This window comes from Topomyia yanbarensis, unplaced genomic scaffold (genome assembly GCF_030247195.1).
Source record: "Topomyia yanbarensis strain Yona2022 unplaced genomic scaffold, ASM3024719v1 HiC_scaffold_15, whole genome shotgun sequence".
In the NCBI taxonomy this organism is placed as follows: Eukaryota; Metazoa; Arthropoda; class Insecta; order Diptera; family Culicidae; genus Topomyia; species Topomyia yanbarensis.
In genome coordinates this window covers 196,537-217,062 of record NW_026683327.1, presented here as the reverse complement: position 1 = coordinate 217,062, position 20,526 = coordinate 196,537, and the positions used below count along the sequence as shown (strand labels likewise).

Below are 20,526 nucleotides of genomic sequence, written 5' to 3'. Positions count from 1 at the left end.
ATTAATATTAAACTTTATTAAGAAGTGTGAAAACAGGAATGCAAACTGAGTTATTCCCGTTGTTGCGTTGCGTTGTGAAGATGATTTTGGCGAATGCACACTGACTTCATCATGTTTCGATAACACGATCGCTCTAAAAAGATCTTGTTTAGTTTTTGGTTCTTTTTAAATTCTGGGTAGCAGGCTACCGAGAGTATTATATGTTTTCGAACAAAAGCAATTTCAACTCTACACAGCCGACCGTGAGAGTATTGTCTAGAAAAGCTAATCTTCTCAGCATAATGGGCAAGATCACTATTTAGTTGGACATTTTTAGACTAATTTATCTATTCCTGCTCTACTGTGTGTCTGTGATCAAAGTTCCATTGGAGCCAACCCCCGAATAACCATTCATCTTTACGGTATTGTCTTCTCGGCCAGATCCGCTCGCACCCTCTCACTCTGCCACCGCCGGCAGAAGGCCGACAACACCCAGTCGTCGCTTGTCCAAGGACCAAATGTCGTCAATAGACCCAGACTCGCGTGGAGGCATGAGATAGAATTGAACGCTAACCAATCAACATGACAGAAAAAACACTTATTCTTCGTGCTGACATAACTGAAGGTAATTTCCAACCGGTCCCAGATCCCTCTCGCGAATTGTCAATTCTCAAACCTTATACATGATTGAAGTCATTATCCCACTCAAATAAGGACATGTGTTTTCCCTATGCACATTAAATGCTATGTGGATCAGTTCCTCCGTTGGTAAAACAAACGCTAAACAAACATAGAGATTAGTTTGCTCAGTCCAAAGAAAAGTTGGCCGACCGGCGGATATGTGTTCCCTTCACACCAACGAACATCCAAAATTGACATGCGACAAAATATCTGCAATCCCGAATATAAAAGAATCAAAACCTCTACTCATTTGCAATAAAATAAGAAAGTAAAAAAAACAGCTGAATATCCAACACGGCTCATTTTCAAAGATAGCACCGCCGATGAAACATCCAAAAAAATAGGTGACAAGGGACGCGGACGAAAATAGCTGAACACCGACCGGCTGGTTTGCCACCAATTTTTTGGGCGAAGAATTTTGAGGCGACACCTGGTAGTCGCTAGTCGCCGGTGAAACGCTAATTATTTTAATATGCCAATTTTTCTTATTGCCGTATTTCTATCTCTTTCGGATCGAATTTTTTTCTCTGAAAAACCATTTTTCACTATTTTTAGAATGTACACTGTGTTTCTAGATGTTTTCTGTGCACTTTTATTATCCTTGCATCGGGAATCGACGGCCCGTAATGCGGGAAAACGATTTTTTTTATTTGCCGGAATTCGATTTTCACAAACTGTCACCACTCGCGTCAGTCGAAAATATGCCGAAAAATGCGTTTATAGACTTCAATTTGTATAATCGTTAAATTGCAGTGTTATTTACACTTTCGATAACCGGGAGGCAGTAAACTGTGCCGAAAATGATGAAAATTAACCGACTCGAAGGGAGCCCTACGAGAGTCAACCGCTCGCGACGAAGATACACACTCGAATCCCCTTTGAAATGGGTTCGATCCCATATAGTAACAAATATTCTGGTGTCCATTTTATGGTGTATTGAAGGGTGTGAAATTTGGCGCGGACCATATTCATGGTCTTTTTATGCGGTTGAATGCTTTTTGAACTCATGACAATTTACTTGGGTTATTGGACTTAAAATTACGTTTTCTCAGTTCATCCAGTCGGAGTACCTGTTCTGCGCTATGTATTTAAAACACAGTATTTTTAATTAAGCAACAAATGTAACGGGGATGTATGTCATAGTCCTCATCATAGTCCTCAATATGAAGCTATATTTTCTGGATAGGCAAGCCCATTTTTGATAGATGGGCCAGCTAATTAATGCCAATTAGCTAGTGAGATAATTGATTATTTGAAATAATAAATTAGTTATTCCATTACTGCTTGAAGGTAGACGGGTACTTCGGCAGCGACACGCTCGTCGTGGTGACCCTTTCGCAGCAAACGATGGATTTGACCGACAGGAAACTGGAGACTGCTATGAACCGAGCAGGAGTTTGGTTTTCCTTTTTCCATTCCTCTTTTAACGCGTTCAGACAAAGCGAGCGTATGTGTGGTGTAATTAGCAACTATAGCTCTTTACCACACCGGGTTAGGAACAATAACATATCCTTGCATTTCAGCTCTCTGTACCCAGGTTCATCGATGTATGGAGAACCAGAAATTCAGATACGCAGTTGCATTACTGCAGGGCAGTCACACATCAAATGATATGAAATTCCGTAATCGGATTCACATAGATCACACGAATAATACTCAGCACACTGAATAATAGCCATCTTTTAATTGAGTTTGCAATGTCCATTCAGCGCCCTGATTAGAACACTGTAATTTCTTTAACCGAAATTTTCCTGTTGAAGTGCTGATTGTACGCCGCAAAGAATCGTGAAGACTTTTGCTAGAAATACGGTACAGTATCTACCAAGCGAATAAGATTGGTCTAATCTCATTTCTCGACAATAGACACCAGCACCGGCATGGCCGTCCAGCAAAAGACCATCATATAACAAACAATGTATTCAAGTCGTCGCTCCATCGAGCCAGAGAACCATTTCTCGCGAGGAGGAATTCTCACATTGAAAGTTTTAAAAGGAAAACTACATGTGAGTGTATGGTTACTGGGAGCATGTATATTAGACTGCCCAGAAAAATAATGAATTTTTAAAAACTCGACCGGCTCACCCCTGATTCGATTCCTAGTCCCACCAGGAGTACTTACTCCAAATTTGAAGCAAATCGGACAAGTCTAGCTACCGGACCAACGTGCCTGAAGTTTGTATGGGATTTTTAGACAATTTACATGGAGAAAACCCACTAACTCGCATTTTTGCCGCTAGGTGGCACTGTATGTGTCGTATTATCACTGTAAGTGAAAATGAGAAAGATAACTTAATTATCTCCAATTTTGTCGAAGACTGCTAGTGAATCCGGCTTTGTTAAATGAAGTTATTCAACTTTTAACGAAGTAATGTCCGAGTCTATAAAGTCTCTATCTTAATTAGTTCAGAAAATTATTTTGGTTAATTATAGGTTAATTAATCACTGAACGATATACTCCTGTGGATGCGCAATCATAAGGGCAACAACTTCTCTGAACAAACTATACTTCAAAATTTAACCGCTGAGACGCTATTAATTTTGAGCACGAAATCGACGTTTTGAAACATTGTGTATTGGTTTAACAGTTGATGTGTAGATCCACTGAATGTACTTGGGTTTGAGTTCCCAAGATTAGCCAAAAGCCTGTCTACATTGGCCGAAGGCATCTTTGATTCTGAAATCGCTATGAGCTGTCCAAGTTTCAAATCAACAATTACCTTAACATACTTGATCTGCTATAAGATTTTCAGAGTCAAAAGACTGCAGCGGATGAGCTCCGGTTGTAATCCTTCGTTGAGTAAAAACCTCTATTACTTTTTTATTTGGATTAACTGATAGTCCAACATGAAGACAGCATTGCTCAACAACAGTTACGGCTTGTTGCATCAAATCAAAAAGTGTGTTTCCATAGAAGCGATGACAGCACATCACCTTGAGGTCATCCGCAGACACTCAGTTTCCTTATTTCTACTTGTCTTAACGCTGACCACATATGTCGGTTGCTAAGCATTGCGTGTATCCAGTTCGTCATATGTAAAGGTACTCCATGGCCTCGTAATGCTTCCAAAAATGGATTCGAAAGACGCATTGTCAAATGTACCTTCAATATAAAAAAAACCTCCTAAGCTTAACCCTTAGAGGCGCAAATAATTTATTTTAGAATTTTGGGTAAATTGTCTCACAGCTGTAGCATGTTAATGCGATTTTTTTTAGACGATTTTCAGGATATTGTTTAAAAACCACATTGCGCATTTAAGGGTTAATTGCTTTTGCGAAAAACCTTTTTCAATATTGTGGACTATATTGTACATCAGGGTGATATTGGACTTCCCTTACTGATATGCATGTTGCGTCGCAGCGGGTGCTCGCCCAAGCTAACATCCCGAATGCAGTGATCGATTAAATGTTCAACTGATTTGAGAAGGAAAGAGCTCAGACTGATCGGTCTAAAATTATTTGCCTCCTCATAAGTAACGCGACCACCTATGGGTTACAGTTATTTTCTGACACGATAATGGAATGTATCCTGTTGTAAGACTACAAGAAAGACTTTTTTAAAAAAAATAGGCTTGAAGTGTTTTTTGAAGTAGAACTGCAATGGTTCTTTCTTTTCCCGGAGAATTAAGGTACACCGGGGCAAGATAAAATGCGGGGTAAGTTTGAACGGAAGTCAGAACCTTCATCAGAAAAGAGCAATCGCCGAGATTATTTTTTCCAGCAAAAAGCTTCCTTAAACGCACCTTTTGAAAACCATAAGCGGTAGTTTCAAACATCTCAACGATTTTCGCACTTATGTTTATTTTTCGTCGTTCATGTTAATTCAGCTTACCCTGCTACGAGGGGCAAGCTGAAAAGCCGTTGAAAATTTTCAAAAACCACTATATTTTTCTTAACAAGATGTATGAATATTTATATTTTTAACAATAATAAACAGAATGTGTTAATATATACTGTTAGCAGATTGGAAATTGTTTATTTTATGATTTTATTATTGAAACCTTCAATCGTCCATTTGATTGATTTGGTTGTCACAACTCTACGAGCAACTGCCAAGCAAATGAATCAGAACTACCTTACAAGAGCACACTTCAGTGTTTGATGGCTCCACATAACCCGGAAGCTGTGTGTCGAAAAGACAGTGAGAACTAAATCTTCGTCAGACGAGTATTCACCATTAGCAATTCTAATCGAACTGTCTTGAAAGTCCTTCGATTTCGAAAATAACTTATTTAATCTACAAGCCTCGTTGAGATTTAAGATATTTGTGTAGAGGCTTTTCCAACCATTTCGCTCGGAGAATCGAAGGGCAGTTCTGTATGCTTTGCGAGCCAATTTAAATACCTGCGACCCGTTCTTGCATCAGCGATTCGAAGCTCTTCAACATAGCTTTTCGAGTCGAACAAGTTCAGTATTCCATCAAGGGTTCCTCTACAAGCACGCATAACTCGAAGCGGACAAGCCTTTTTGCTATGCTGCTACTATGAGTGAGTTTGTTTTATTCACGGCCCCATTCAAGTCACTTACAGATGCAAATGTCGCACAGAGGCGTAACCAACTTCAAATCCTGGCTAAAATAAAAAAATATTGTTTTTGTTTATTTGTCCATATTTTCAGCTTAAATTGTTTTTCGAAACATACTCTAACGTTTTGCTTAAAAAGAAAAGCATTTTCGTTTGATAATTTTTGTATGCAATAAGTTGAAATCAGTGATTTTTTACACATTTTTTAGCTTGCAAGCCATTATACCTCAATTTTTCTGATTGCTCAAAAAATGATAACCCAAAGTCAATAAATAAATCAAAATCGTGCTTTTCATAGCAAACTTCAACAACTACAATCAATTGGGGTCAATTTCAGCTTATCTCTGTCATTTTTGGGTAGGTTTTATAAAAGTGCTAACTTTTTTCAATTTTCCACATATTTGTTAGTAAAAAAAAGTACCTTGTCGGGTAAATCTGTTAAAAGGAGAAGATTATTTGGAGTATCCTCTCACTGTTCCACGAAGAAAACATTCCCAATTAATCCCATTCGTTTTTTTACAGCTGTTTGAAAATGTCGTGTTTTTTACTCAAATTTAAGAGAATCCAATTAAATAATCAGTATTGGGGCTATTTAAAAGATCTTATATGAAAAGAATGATTTGAGACGGCGCCGGTGGTTGAGTGGTAAGCGTGACTGCCACTCATTCCAGTTGGCCTGGGTTAAATTCCAGCCAAGGTCATTGAAACTTTTCTGAGGTGAAAAAATCTGTGGTCACGTCTTCCATCGGAAGGGAAGTAAAGCCGTTGGTCCCCGGTCCATGAGTTGATGGATCGATATCTAGTCCAGAAGTGAAGTCACCTCTCTGGCGTCGGTAAAGAAGAAATAGAATCCAACTTCTATACTTACTAACAAATATACTCCTCCCGTGATACTTGTAGAGTGCGTAGTAGTATATACGGCCTCTAGCAAAAGCAAGTATCGGACTAACCATTCCTTCACTTTCCTCCCGCGATCTACGTTAGGGCCTGGCCGGCGCCGGTATTGATCAATAAACAATTTAGGATTACCAGGAGTTTAACCCTCCCGCAACTTGACGTTTAGCCTAAGTTGCTTGAAACCACCGTGTTTCGAATGATGTCGCCACCATAGAACGCCGTCCACTAATTGCGATACTGTAAATTTCTATGCGAGAAAATAATTTCGTGCCGTCTTTTACGAACTTGTTTTCTTTATTTACATTCGGAAGAGATAATCAAGATGATCATTTCAAAACATCGTAATAATTTAAGATAAATACAAACAAGTTAAGGATTACAAATTGTGCCGAATGTAAAATATAAAATGCATGATTTGATTTGAGTGCGCTTCTAGTGTGAACTTTTTCCTCTCCCATTGCCCTTGAAATATCTTTCGCATATGACAATTCTTGAAAATTTGTCGTTAATCTTTAAATACATGTAGTTTTGTGATTATCATTTTTCACTTCGCATTTAACAAAGGCAGGATTGACTTCGACTGTTTATTTCTGACAGTATAGCATCTAACTGATAGGTGCTGCGACATGTACGGTGCAAAGGATTCCACAAAAATCAGAAGTGATGACAGTTCATTTTTTATCGGAGAGGGAGCAAAATAGTCCAGTATCATTGTGTGTGTTTTTTACATTGCAATACAAATATTACTACCTAATATCTTAAGACTAAATAAAGGTGCTCACCAACTAGTATAAGCGCCGCTTGTTTGTATGCTGATGATTCCAAAAAATCATGAATCATTTAAAAATAATGCAGCGGAATAAAAATGCAACAACACCAAACGCCCAAAAAGTCTTCAAAAATGAATTATCGAAAGTAAAAAAAAATGAACAAGAAAATTTTCACTGTGAACAAGTTTACGCTTTTTTAGAAATTGTTCTTGAATAAAAATTGATCCGCCATTTTAGACCCACAGACCCAAATAAAGTGGTTTCAACGATTTGTATAGGAGCTGTCAAGTTGTTCCCCCTCTGCAGGAGTTGCACATTGAAAGATGTTTCGCTACTCCCAAGCATAATTATCTACTTATTCCCTGTGCAACTTCAGCTAGTCCAGATCGATAACGGAGTAGCGGCCAGGGGTGGTCGCACAAGCTCAAGCTCAAGCTTATATGACAAGAATGACTTGATTGAGTCCCCCATATTATTTTTTGTTAGATTGCGTCCATTAACCAAATTGAGCTATTATGACTACGATAGCCATATAAAGGAGTGTGAAATATAACTTCCACTAACCTTGCTATATGAAACGTAACTTACACAAGTTGCCTTGGAAACGTAAGCGAAGCATCAAACAAATTATGCAATCTTCTCATTCCAGTTCCTTGTCTCCGGATTGCAAGTGTTAACGTGAATAATACAGATTGAAAACGATAATCACTTGGATGGATTTATATTACCGAATTTTCCAAAACTAGAATATTTCTTCCTACTATAAGAAAACCAGAAAAGCAAAATAAACATATGAACTTGAAACAAAATGTTTCAAATTTATGAAAACAGTAAAAACAGACTAAATCTCAATGCGAGGTTTCCTCAAACTGATAGATTACTCTAAAAACACGTTTACATTGAAAAATAATAATGATCGTGGAATTCGTTTATTTTCGGCTTTGCATCACACTGCAAGGAGGTTTAATATTTTCATATTTTGGTCATAAATTGTCTAAAATTATGAAAATCCATCTTTCATCACTTTTTATCGTATAAAAAAGCTTAAAAACATGTGAAATAATTTTGGCCATGGATTTGATATAGTTACGCCACTGTGCGTCGGATAACCCCTATGCAGCCAAACCCTCTTCGTAGAGGTCACAGTTTGTAGCTTTGGGATTACGATATGTGTCGATATCTAGCGAGACGTTTAAATGATACAAATGTACTTATGATCAGATAACGACAGTTTAAGCTCATCACGTACGAATCAGTTGGCCAAATCATGCGTAATACCGTCAAAGCAAAGAGCTACATCTAACACTTCTTCCCTGCCAAATCGTGCAAATGTTGTGCGATTTCCTACATTAAGTATATGCATGCAGATTCATACCCCTTAAGTATTCCATTAATTCCGTGTCTCTCAAGATGATATCTGAGCTGCCCCAAATTATGTGCTGGGTATTTGTATCACTACTGATTATAAGAGAAAACACATTTCTGCCACAGTATGATACAACCCTTTTGAAATCATCACAAGGTAGTGGTTCATTATGCGGCAAATATTCCGAACGTATTTCTTGTTTATGTTATCAACAGTCATATTAACCGTGACAGCACAAGCATCGCGAGTTGTAAGGTCGGATTAAATACATGCGTCAATTGGCAAGTATTTTATGCACGAAGCATTTCAAATGAATTTGTCATGCCATTTTTGAAAACGGGGTTAGGTAGTTTACCAACATAGAATTTTCTGCAGTTTCCATAGATTTTTAAGAAGGATACTGAAAAATCAATATCATTTTAATTGCAATAATGTCATTCACGATTGCGTTGACATTTTTCTTATCTCTGACTGGAATGACATTGATTATATGACTGAGGAAAAAAAACAGTGAGTTGTCGATTTTTTATGCATAGAACTGATATATCACGCCCCTTTTAATTGCTGATACAGAATGTTACCAAAAATAACTCTCGCCGGCTATAAAACGAAATTGAAGCTGATACTGTCTAATAAAGAATCAGCAGTTTTCAGAATTTTTGTTTGATTGCTTATAGATTAGAAAATATGAAAAGTGATAAACATTCTAACGATGGGACTGTTTTAGATAATGGTTTTTTTTCAGTACAGGACACCATTGTTTGTTCCAATTATGATTCAAAGAACTTTCGGTGAACGTCTACACGAATCGAACGCTTTTTTATTTTTTTTATTCAAATCGTTTATTTGATAAGGCACGTTGCGTTAGCTTAAAGGTGCCAATTTTGTTTTGTTTTACATTTTAAATTGCTTAAAACTAGGGGATTACATATTGATTTTTTTAAAATGAAACTAATGCGATTTTATAGCTATCTTATATATCTACACAAGGGGATAATATTGTTTTCGTAAGATTAGGGGGGTCATTTAGTTTTTGTGGCAATATGGTTTGACATTTTTATCAGTGAGATTATCGGAGCAAATAATGTTTAATTAAGGGGGACAATTTTTTACGACTAACTTAAAACTAGGCATAACTAGAGGGCATGATTGAATTTTGTAAAGATTCGTAATTATAGTTATTTTTGTGGGTAGTAGAGTTGGGCAATTTCAACGAGATTATATAATATAATAGTTAAAACTAGAAGAAACAAGAAGAGCTAAATGCTTCGTGATGATATTGGGGGGGGGGGGGGGGGTTAGGGGTGTTACTTCTGGGTATAAGAGTCAGGGGAGGGAGGGTAGACAAAGATGGCAGGGAGAGAAAATTATTTCAGTTTCAGGCATCGTGAGATCAACGGATGGATTACAAACTCGGGTGGCCTTCATCAGGGGAATCATGTACTGGGACGCCGGGTGGTCCTCCTCAAGATGGCAGGGGTTTTTCCAGACGATTTCGTAGAACGGCTCAGATGTGGATCGGCTACATTTCGAGTTAAGCGTGTTATGTTCGTGCCGTAGGTCCCGTGTTTGTTGGCTCATTCGATACAGATGGTTTGATACAGGTGGAAGAGCGTTCTGAGAATGATAAGGAGATAACAAGGGGCAGTTAGACTTGTATATTGATGGTTTTCACAAAGGTGTATATAAGGGACATATAGAGAACATCGCGGCTTGCCAGCACATCTCGAACCGGGACGTTGGTTGGTCTTCCTCGGGCCCGCAGGGTATCTATTAGCCGAGACCTAGCGGAACTGTACTCGGTGCACGCCCAGACAATGTGATCGATGTCGTGATAGCCGTCGCCACAAGCGCAGATACCACTATCCACGAGCCCAATACGCCGGAGATGTGCATCCAGCGTGTAATGGTTTGCCATGAGTCGGGACATCACACGAATGAAGTCACGACCCACATCCATCCCCTTGAACCAAGGTTTCGTCGATACCTTAGGGATTATCGAATGTAGCCACCTTCCCAGCTCTCCACTGCTCCACGAAGTTTGCCAACTTTCGAGGGTTCTCTGATGAGTAATACTGAAAAATTCGCTGAAGCAAATTGGTCTTTCGTAAACGTCTCCTTCTAAGGCACCCACCTTAGCTAAGGAGTCTGCCTTCTCATTGCCCGGAATGGAGCAATGAGAAGGGACCCATACCAAGGTAATCTGGAAAGAGTTGTCAGATAAAGCACTCAGTAGCTCCCGTATTTTCCCCAAAAAATACGAGGAGTACTTGCCTTGTTTCATCGAGCGAATAGCGTCAATGGAACTGAGGCTATCCGAAACGATGAAGTAATGGTCTGCGGGTAATGTTTCAATGACTCCAAGGGTATACTGAATGGCAGCTAGTTCTGCGGCGTAAACTGAAGCAGGGTCACTGAGTTTGTAGGAGGCGGTGAACTTTTGATTGAAAATACCGAAGCCAGTGGATCCTTCGAGGTTTGATCCGTCAGTATAAAACATCTTAGAACAGTCGACTTCTCGGAATTTATTATAAAAAATGTTTGGAACCACTTGTGGGCGTATGTGGTCCGGAATTCCACCAATCTCGTCTTTCATGGATGTGTCGAAGAAAACAGTAGATTCAGAAGTATTTATGAAATGCACACGGTTGGGATTGTAGGGTTAATATTCTGCGCCATGTAGTCAAAGTACAGGGACATGAAACGGGTCTGAGAATTGAGCTCAACAAGCCTTTCGAAATTTTCAATCACGACCGGGTTCAAGATATCGCATCGAATGAGCAATCGATATGAGAGTTCCCAAAATCGATTTTTCAACGGGAGAACGCCCGACAGCACTTCGAGACTCATCGTATGGGTCGACTGCATGCACCCTAAGGCGATACGCAAACAACGATACTGAATTCTTTCGAGTTTGATGAAATGTATGTTCGCGGCGGAGCGAAAGCAGAAGCATCCGTATTCCATTACCGACAGTATCGTTGTTTGATACAACCTAATTAGGTCTCCTGGGTGGGCACCCCACCATGTTCCGGTTATTGTACGAAGAAAGTTGATCCTTTGTTGGCATTTCTGTTTCAGATACCGAATATGGCATCCCCAAGTACCTTTCGAGTCGAACCAGACCCCTAGATATTTTACTGTGAAGACCTGAGCGATAGTTTGACCCATTAATAGAAGCTGTAGTTGTGCTGGTTCACGCTTCCTTGAAAATACAACTAGCTCAGTTTTCTCCGTGGAGAATTCGATACCCAGCTTAATAGCCCAAGCAGACAAATTGTCTAGGGTATTCTGTAATGGTCCTTGTAGATCGACAGCTTTGGGTCCCGTAACAGACACCACGCCATCGTCTGCAAGTTGCCTTAACGTGCAGGAATTGTCAAGACATTCATCAATGTCGTTGACATAGAAATTGTATAAAAGGGGGCTTAGACATGAGCCCTGGGGAAGGCCCATGTAGCTAAATCGTGATGTCGATAAGTCACCATGCGAAAAATGCATGTGCTTTTCCGACAACAAGTTTAGTAAAAAGTTGTTTAAAGTCGCTGAAAGACCATGCTGGTGCAGCTTCTCTGAAAGAATGTTGATCGAAACTGAATCAAAAGCCCCCTTAATATCTAGGAACACTGATGCCATCTGCTCTTTGCTAGCATAGGCCATTTGAATTTCAGTTGAGAGCAACGCAAGACAATCGTTCGTCCCTTTGCCTTTGCGAAAGCCAAATTGTGTATCTGACAGTAAGCCATTTGCTTCGACCCAATTGTCGAGGCGGGATAGGATCATTTTCTCGAACAACTTCCGGATACAGGATAGCATTGCGATCGGACGGTACGAATTGTGGTCGGAGGCTGGTTTTCCTGGTTTTTGGATGGCGATGACCTTCACTTGTCTCCAATCGAGTGGGACAATGTTAGCCTCGAGAAACTTATTAAATAAGTTCAACAAGCGTCTCTTGGCAGAGTCAGGCAGATTCTTCAACAAGTTGAATTTGATTCTGTCTGGCCCCGGAGCTTTATTGTTACACGACAAGAGAGCAAGTGAGAACTCCACCATCGAAAAAGGTGTTTCGTTCGCGCTATCGTGAGGAGACGCGGCGCGGTAAATCTTCTGTGCCGGGGCGGAATCCGGACAAACCTTCTTGGCGAAATCGAATATCCAACGGTTTGAATATTCCACGCTCTCATTAGTACTGTTTCGATTTCGCATACGTCGGGCTGTTCCCCAAAGAGTGCTCATCGATGTTTCTCTCGTTAATCCGTCGACGAACCGGCGCCAATAACCGCGTTTTTTGGCTTTCATCAAACTCTTCATTCGCTTGTCTAACGTCGCGTACTGTCGAAAACTAGCGGGTAACCCGTCGTTCCGGAAGGTCTTAAACGCGGCGGCCTTCTCTGCGTACACGTCTGAGCACTCTTTATCCCACCAGGGATTGGGAGAACGTTTTTGTATGTTCGCGCCGGGTACTGGCCTAGTCTGAGCTTGATTCGCGCTGTCGAGAATCAAGCCAGCCAAAAAGCTGTACTCTTCCTCCGGAGGAAGTTCTTGGGTAGATTCGATGTTGTCGGATATCGCGGCAGCATAGCTCTTCCAATCGATATTTCGTGTGAGGTCATACGAAATATTGATTGATTTCAATGGCCTTGAACCGTTATTGATTGAGACCACAATCGGCAGATGGTCGCTGCCGTGGGGATCAGGAATTACCTTCCACGTGCAATTTAACCGCAGCGATGTTGAGCAAAGGGACAAGTCTAAGGCGCTCGGGCGCGCTGGAGGAGCAGGAATCCGTGTCATTTCACCCGTGTTTAAAATTGTCAAATTGAAGTTATCGCAAAGATCCTGAATTAAGGAAGACCGGTTATCATCATAGAGGCAACCCCATGCTGTACCGTGAGAGTTAAAGTCTCCTAAAACTAGTCGCGGTGCTGGCAGGGATTCTAAGATGTCTTGTAGCCGTCGGTGCCCAACCGCGGTGTTGGGGGGAATATATATGGAAGCTATGCAAAGATCTTTGCCTTTGGTTGTTACTTGACAAGCGACAACTTCAATACCTGTTATCGAGGGAAGGTTAATTCTGTAGAAGGAATAGCACTTTTTGATCCCCAAAAGCACTCCTCCATAGGGGGTGTCTCGATCCAGGCGAATAATATTAAAGTCGTGGAAGTTGAGTTCTATGTCGGAAGTTAACCAAGTTTCACATAATGCAAATGCATCGCAACTCAAATTATTTATTAAAATTTTGAAGGAATCGATTTTCGGGATGATACTTCTGCAATTCCACTGTAGAACAGTGATCAAATCCGTGACCTCGTTCGATGAGTTAGCCATCGAAGGATACAATCGCTGAGAGGAGGGGCCATTTAGCAGTCAACTGCTTCAAAAATGTTCTCACTGTAGGGAGAAAAGCTAACATAAGACTTTTAATAGGATCAGTAATATTGAAAGTTTTTATTATCTAGTCCACTATGTCCGAGAATTTTATAATTCCAGTGCTGTGATTACTCTCGAACTGAAACAAAGGAACACTTGGGATTTTTGATGTTCCTGGAAGTGCTGGGAACTCCTTCTCTGAGCTTAATCCTCCGAGACCAGGAGCTAATTGCTTCGGTTTGGTTGCAACACTTCCAATAGATGTGACTTTCGGAGCCCCCTCAAGGGACACCTTCTGGCCTTTACAAGGAACTTTACGAGAGGAAGTGTTCCTCCTCTTCCTATAAATTCTAGGCACCCTAGTAGATGTTCCCTCTTGTGGGTTACCAGCCTCGCCCTCGTCAGGAGGCAAGTGAGTATAGATGTTTGCTGAGGATGGTGGCGTAGCATTCTTTAACATTTCTGCGAAAGAATGTTTGGATCGTCCCGCAAGGGAACGTTTCAGTTTATCCCCGCGTAGTTTGTACGCGGGACATGCCGAGATATCATGCAGACTCTCCGCACAGTAAGGACACTTTTCGGCTTGCTTACTGCACGAATCATCTAGATGATTCTCCCCGCATTTTCCACAGCGGGCCTTGTTGCTACAATGGGTGGCTGTGTGACCCAGTTGTTTACACTTTGTGCAATTCATGACCCGCGGCACAAACAGACGCACAGGCAAACGAACCTTGTGCAAAAGGACGAAATTTGGCAAAGCGGTACCAGCGAAGGTCACCCGATAAGAGTTTGATTGGGGGTACGTTTTTGAACCATCCCCCGCAACTACTACTGAGTGCAAACGTTTGCACTCAAGTATTTTAACTGGCTGAAGTAAGCGGTCTCTGAATCGGCCAACCCCGTACTTCAGCAGATCCTCGCACGTCAAACTCTCATCGGTTACGACGCCTTCGGATTGTACTCTTACAGCCGGAATATACACGTTATAATCCCGCGTAAAGTGCTCACAGCAAGCAATATCGTTTGCCTGCTTTGAGTTGGCTAGCAACACCCTTATCTTGTCCGAGCGGACCTTTGAAATTTCGGTCACAGCCGAGAACCGTTCCGTCAGGTCTCTAGAAATCTGAAGAAGATTCAGTGATTTAGTCTTGGGCCGAAAGAAGACCACAAATGGACCAGTTGAGAGTTCTGGATAGCATTTGGGCCGGGGGGGAGCCTTAGAAGTTGAACCCGATTCAACTTCCATTTGACCATCCGGAGAGGGAACCATAGAAAACGTCAACGCACGGGGTCAGCGCCCGCGCAGACGGAAGAAAGCAATAAATGTGTTACAAAAGACAAAAACCACTTAGCTTTAAACTGGTGTCCAACGACGAACCGATCCAGCTTATACAGCTGGCTATTGTTTAATCCTCACACGCGAACAAAAGACTGAGGACCGAACCGAACTGGCAAAATAACCTTGAATGCGGATTAAAACTATTCTTTATCGCCTCACACAGCACTACGGACTAGAAAAAACAACCTCTGTCTCGATGGAGAGCTCGAAAACGAATGCGAATCGAACGCTTGATAGTATGCGTTGGAAAAAAGGCGTTCAACTTTGTCACCGGTTTATCCATAGTCCAGCATTTATTAAACTCTAAAAGAAGAAAATCAGTCGATTTATGAGATTATCAGGATTCAAATCATGCAAAATAGTTGGTTGAAAAGCATTTGACCGGGTGAAATGGTGCTTTTGAAAAAGTGGCGGTGATTTTTCGTCACACCACCACACTGTCCCGGGGCACACAACACAACTACGTAGTGAGTAAACCACAGCCACTTTTTCAAAAACACCATCCCGCCCGGTCAATTGTTTTTACACCAACTATTTTGCATGATTTGAATCCTGATAATCTCATAAATCGACTGATTTTCTTCTTTTAGAGTTTAATTGATGCTTTATAGGATAAATCGGCGGCAAAGCTGTACACAATTTTTACTAAGCATACTACCAAGCCTTCAATTCTAACACATGCTCAAAGAAAGTAACTTGAGTCTTAAAGAAGTTTAAACTAAAACTTAAATCTCTTATAGAAAAATCACTAACACTATGTGCGGGATTGGGAATCGAACTCAGGTGAACTGTGTATAAAGCATTCAATTCATCTACTACGCTATGTTCGCCCCTGTGTACCCATTTGTATAATTCAACATTTAAAATATGAGGGATCAATCGTCTTCTTGAATCTATAGAATCTTTCAGGATGAAACTTTAAATTATGAAATTGAATACTTATTCAAAAAGCAGAATTTAAGAAAATTTGATTGCCATTGGTGGTATTCCTGATACTTCCACAGCACAAAAAAGCCCCTTTCATTTGACGCTTTCATGAGATGTTCTTTTTAAGGGTTTTTATTGGCATGCAATGGATATAAGTCAAATAATTTTGTCATTATAGTTAGAATTTCTCATGAGCGATATGAAAATCAAACTATATTAAATTAAAGACACGAGTTTCAAGCAAAAATATTGTATTTATGCTTATTTAGAATGGGAAGCAAATCAAAATATACACTGCTACCTGAGTTGATTAAAGTTAAATTAGGACCTTAGGGAAATATACACCATTAAGTACTAAACAGTTAGCTCTGATGCAGCTGCATATCCCATTTGAATGCTTGTATCAATGTAATATTCCATCATTCGAATTGGAGAATTCAGTGCACGACTCTGCGTCAATAAAAACGCAATCCATATGAGCATTCTATGTAGCAGAGCTGACATGCGTTTGATCACGAAACTGAGTTTTCATGCAATATTAATTACCGTTGAGGAATACAACCTACTATTATCCAATATAAATAGAACATACTTAGTATGTCCAGAATCAACTGAAAAGGGATGTTATCCCTGGGCAAATGGAGCGTTCGAGTTAGTATTTAACCGGTAAACTCCATTAACACCTCGGCCATGGTTCGACGGCTCGCCACCCATCATCGCATCCGGTCCGCTGGAAGTACATCCACCACCCACCACTTCACTGTGAGATGCACATCGGGTCGATCGGAAACCAACCGGTGACGAAATCGACTCGGCGAACATTTCATGGGATCGCGAGTGTGCACAACTACCGGTTAAATCAATACCGCAGCCAGGCTGTGAACTTCCTCCGTTCGGAAAGAAGGTAGCTTGGCCCAGAGGTTGATCGAATCCCAGCGTACCTGCATTCGAGGATATTGCCTCCACGTACTGAGCGTCATTGGGAGTCAAAATATCTGATTGGCCTAGCGAGAACAATGGGCCGGCTGGGTCCAAACCAACGATCGTATGAATCTGGCCACCTTGGTATTTACCAGCGTTTCCAGCAGCATGAGCTCCCAAACTGTGACCGATGATGCTGATGCTGTTTCGGGAAGCTCCACTAGCGGTCACCAGTGTATTGATCATGCGGGACACAATATCTCCAACGGAGTCCACCCGATTTCTGGCACTGATGTAGTTGATCGTTTGCGCACCTGCTCCCCAGTCGACACTGATAGCGTTGAAGTCACCGATTGCAAAGTAGTTGCCACGAGTGTTACTGTTCAAATCAGATGTGCCGTCTCCATTCCAACCGTGAATGGTGAACCGCGTTGGATGAGCTGGGTTGAAGTTTGAGTTATGAACAGATCCTCGGTCATTCCAAAACAGCACCTGTCCATCGTTTGGATTGGATCGGGTGAAAAGCCGGAAGACGATATCGGTTTCAGCGTTGAAAAATGGTTCCAACTCGGCGTCAATCACAGTGTAGGGATTCGGATTGACCAGATGTAGGTTTCCGTTAGCGTCAGAAACAAGACTGTACCGGGGTTCCACGGGTGTTGATCGGGCTGTAATAGTAGCGACTTATAAAAAGAACGATCTAGGAGAATAGCTGTACTTACCCCCTAGAGCCAATAGAAATAGAACTAGTATCGTGAACTTCATCGTACTTTCGATTGGTCAAAGCTGCAGGTGAAAATGTGATTCCAATCCATTGGACGAGCTATTTTATACGGTTCGACTATCACCGTCTGCAAGTACTAGTGATAAGGCTTTTTTTGAGTTTTGAATAATTTTTTTCCTGATTATACTCAGTCACACAGTTAGTTGCATCCTAAGTCCTCGGTACTGCTACCATATTTGAAGATCTTATCAATGAATGGCCATCTCTTGAAGCTCAAGTGGACCTATTATGTTTACAGCTTTATTTGGATTTGCTGAATTGCTATCAATATTAACTTATAAGTGATGACAAAACTAAAAATTTGCACACAGTTATTAAAACCTTTCTTGCATGTAAAAAGCTTATTCATTGTACTTAGCAGATCAGGAAGAGCACCTCTCAATTGCCCCCAGTCATTGGTAAATGTCACGAAGATCGCTTGAAGGGAACTCCGGAGGTCGCTTTTGTTGTTTAGCGCGATTTTGAGCTTCTAGATCAAAATCGCGCTAAGACTAGAATCAAATTATTACACTTATAGTAATTTTTTCGCACCTTAACGTCTTTTTTTATATTTACAATATGTTACCAGTTCAGTTGGCGATGTAGAATGAACATTGTAAGGTGTAAACATTGGCCATTTGTATTTTTCGTGATTTTTTTTCACTTCTCGAACAGGTGATGTTAAGGGACACCTCGAAAAGTAACCATGAGTCCAGTTTGACCACAGTAGTTTTTGTTCACGTTCGACACAGTAGGTTGGAGTACGATATTGTAGACAAAGCGACATCCGCCATTCATTCGGTGACTCTCGGACCGATAGTTCGTTCTACCCATTCCGTGCAGCGAAACGTTATACAAAATAGTGCTAATCCGTTTTCAAGGTTATCTTGTGCGTTTTCCGCTTCTTCGAGGCTTTGGCATTTTTCTTTCTTTTTTTGTATATGCGCGTTACCCGTTAGTCAACCAGCAGAGCAATGACCGTGTTTCTTATCTTGTGAGCTGCTCGGATACCGTTCTAAATAAAAGATAAATGCCGCAATAGGCTGGGCCAAATACAGAAATTCGCGCTAGTTCGCATCGGGTGGTGGTAAATTGTTTGAAGCAGGCAAATAAAATTGCTGCAGGCCCTTTACGAATGAGTACAGAGTATATGTACCTGTTAAACGGGTTGAAATCTGCGGGGTCGTTTCTGATTCGAGTGTGAATTGCGTGGATCTGCTGACACATGGGGTCATCTGTTTTGAAGAATCCATGTTTCAGTGAAAATACTGTGCTGAGAACGTTTGCATTCTACATCAGTTGCAGCTGACGGTGCGAGGACATAAGTCAACTCAGACTGTTATCGGGTGACCTTCGCTGGATCTGCTCTACCTAACTATCTCCTCTATGATAAGGTTCGTCTTTGTGCCGTGGGTCACGAAATGCACTAATTTCAAAGAACTTGGACACATAGCCGCCCATTAGAGCAATAAGATTCGTTGTGGGGAATGCAGTGGGAATCATGAGGATGATTCCTGTGGAAGGGATGTTGAAAAGTATTTCCACTGTGGGAAAATACATATAATCTTACGACAAGTCCTGCGTATATACAAACAGCACGAGGAGAATCTTAAGCGTTCCCTTCAGGGACGCTCTAAGCGATCTCTTGCAGAAATGCTAAATATATCAACGCCACTGGTCTCTACGAATAACTATGCTAACTTGTCTACCGACTAACGCGACTTTGATGGGAACATCTTCTGCAGCGCCTAGAAGCAATAGAAAAAGGAGGAACATCTCCTCCAGTACTTGCTTAGTTGTAAAAGCCAGAAGGTGTCCCTTCAAGGTCTTCCAAAAATAACAGTTCAAGAAAGGTGCAAAACCGAAGCAATCCTGAGCTCAGGAAAGGAGTTCCTAGCACTTCTTGGGACATGAAAAACCTCAAGCTTTCTATATATCAGCCGGAGAATGAAACCAGCGCTGAATTAATAAAATTCTTTGACAGTATAGACCGAATTTTTACTGCTCTCTTAAGAGCATCCTGATAAGCTTTCTGCCCGTAGTAAAACATTCTGCAAGATGGCCCCTCGTTTCAGTGATTGTATCCTTCGATGGATAATTCATCGAACAAGATCACGGATTTGATCACTATTCTGTAGATGAATTGCAGAAGCATTATCCCAAAGATTGATTCTTTTAAAATGTTAATAAACTGTTATGTGTCCAACAAAAAAAAACACCTTTAACAGGTCAACGTGGGTACCCGGGTACCCACAAATTGAAATGCTCATAACTATGGTTTCCTTTATACGATTTGGACACTTTTAGATTTTTTGGATTCAGGAACTCGTCCACTTTTTGATTTATAAAATTGAACCGGAATTGGATCTGGTGCTTGGTAATCCGGATTTTCCGGGGTAATGTTCCAGTACTAGGGTATGATTTGTAAATTTTAATAATGTCCTAGCAATATTAGCATCAAAACTCTTCAAATTGTCTCGGAAGTCTGTTACTTATTGTTACGGGACCCTATGGCAATTTAAAAAATGGAATTGGAATGGAATGTCCACTCACGGCCCCACGGGAACCTGCTCCGGAATGTCCGTTCCGGGGTCATATCACCAAATGGTTCCAAAACCACGTGATACGTACACCTACTGATGCAATTCCAAGATATTTGATACCCATATTGCTAGTATTCCATTGAAGTTCACAAATAGTATCCCAGTACTGGAACCAGCTTCCGGAGATCCGGATTCCCGGAAACCGACTGAAGTAATCTGATTCATTTTTACCAAGTTCAAAAGCGGATGAGTTTCTGAATACAAAACACCCAAAAGCATCAAAATCGGTTGGAAATTACCTTAGTTATTGGTATTTCAGTTTTGTGGGTTCCCGGGTACCCACGTCGGCCTGTTACATAGTAAGCCCCTCTTAACTTCCCCCTTACTATATCGACAATATTATTAACCCAAAAGTTTGACTTAGTGAAGTACTAAGATGTTACAAAGTTT

The 20,526-nt window shown here is 40.9% G+C and overlaps 1 protein-coding gene across 1 annotated transcript; it reads right to left on the bottom strand.

The window, feature by feature from the left end:
* Positions 1-16,120: 16,120 nt before the first annotated feature.
* On the bottom strand, positions 16,121-17,562 carry LOC131694788 (pancreatic triacylglycerol lipase-like). Its single transcript, XM_058983292.1, has 2 exons — positions 17,493-17,562; positions 16,121-17,438 (listed from the first exon to the last, which is right to left on the bottom strand). The coding sequence occupies exons 1-2, from the start codon at positions 17,533-17,535 to the stop codon at positions 16,474-16,476; spliced, it is 1,008 nt and encodes a 335-aa protein (XP_058839275.1). The 5' UTR covers positions 17,536-17,562; the 3' UTR covers positions 16,121-16,473.
* Between the last annotated feature and the right edge of the window lie 2,964 nt (positions 17,563-20,526).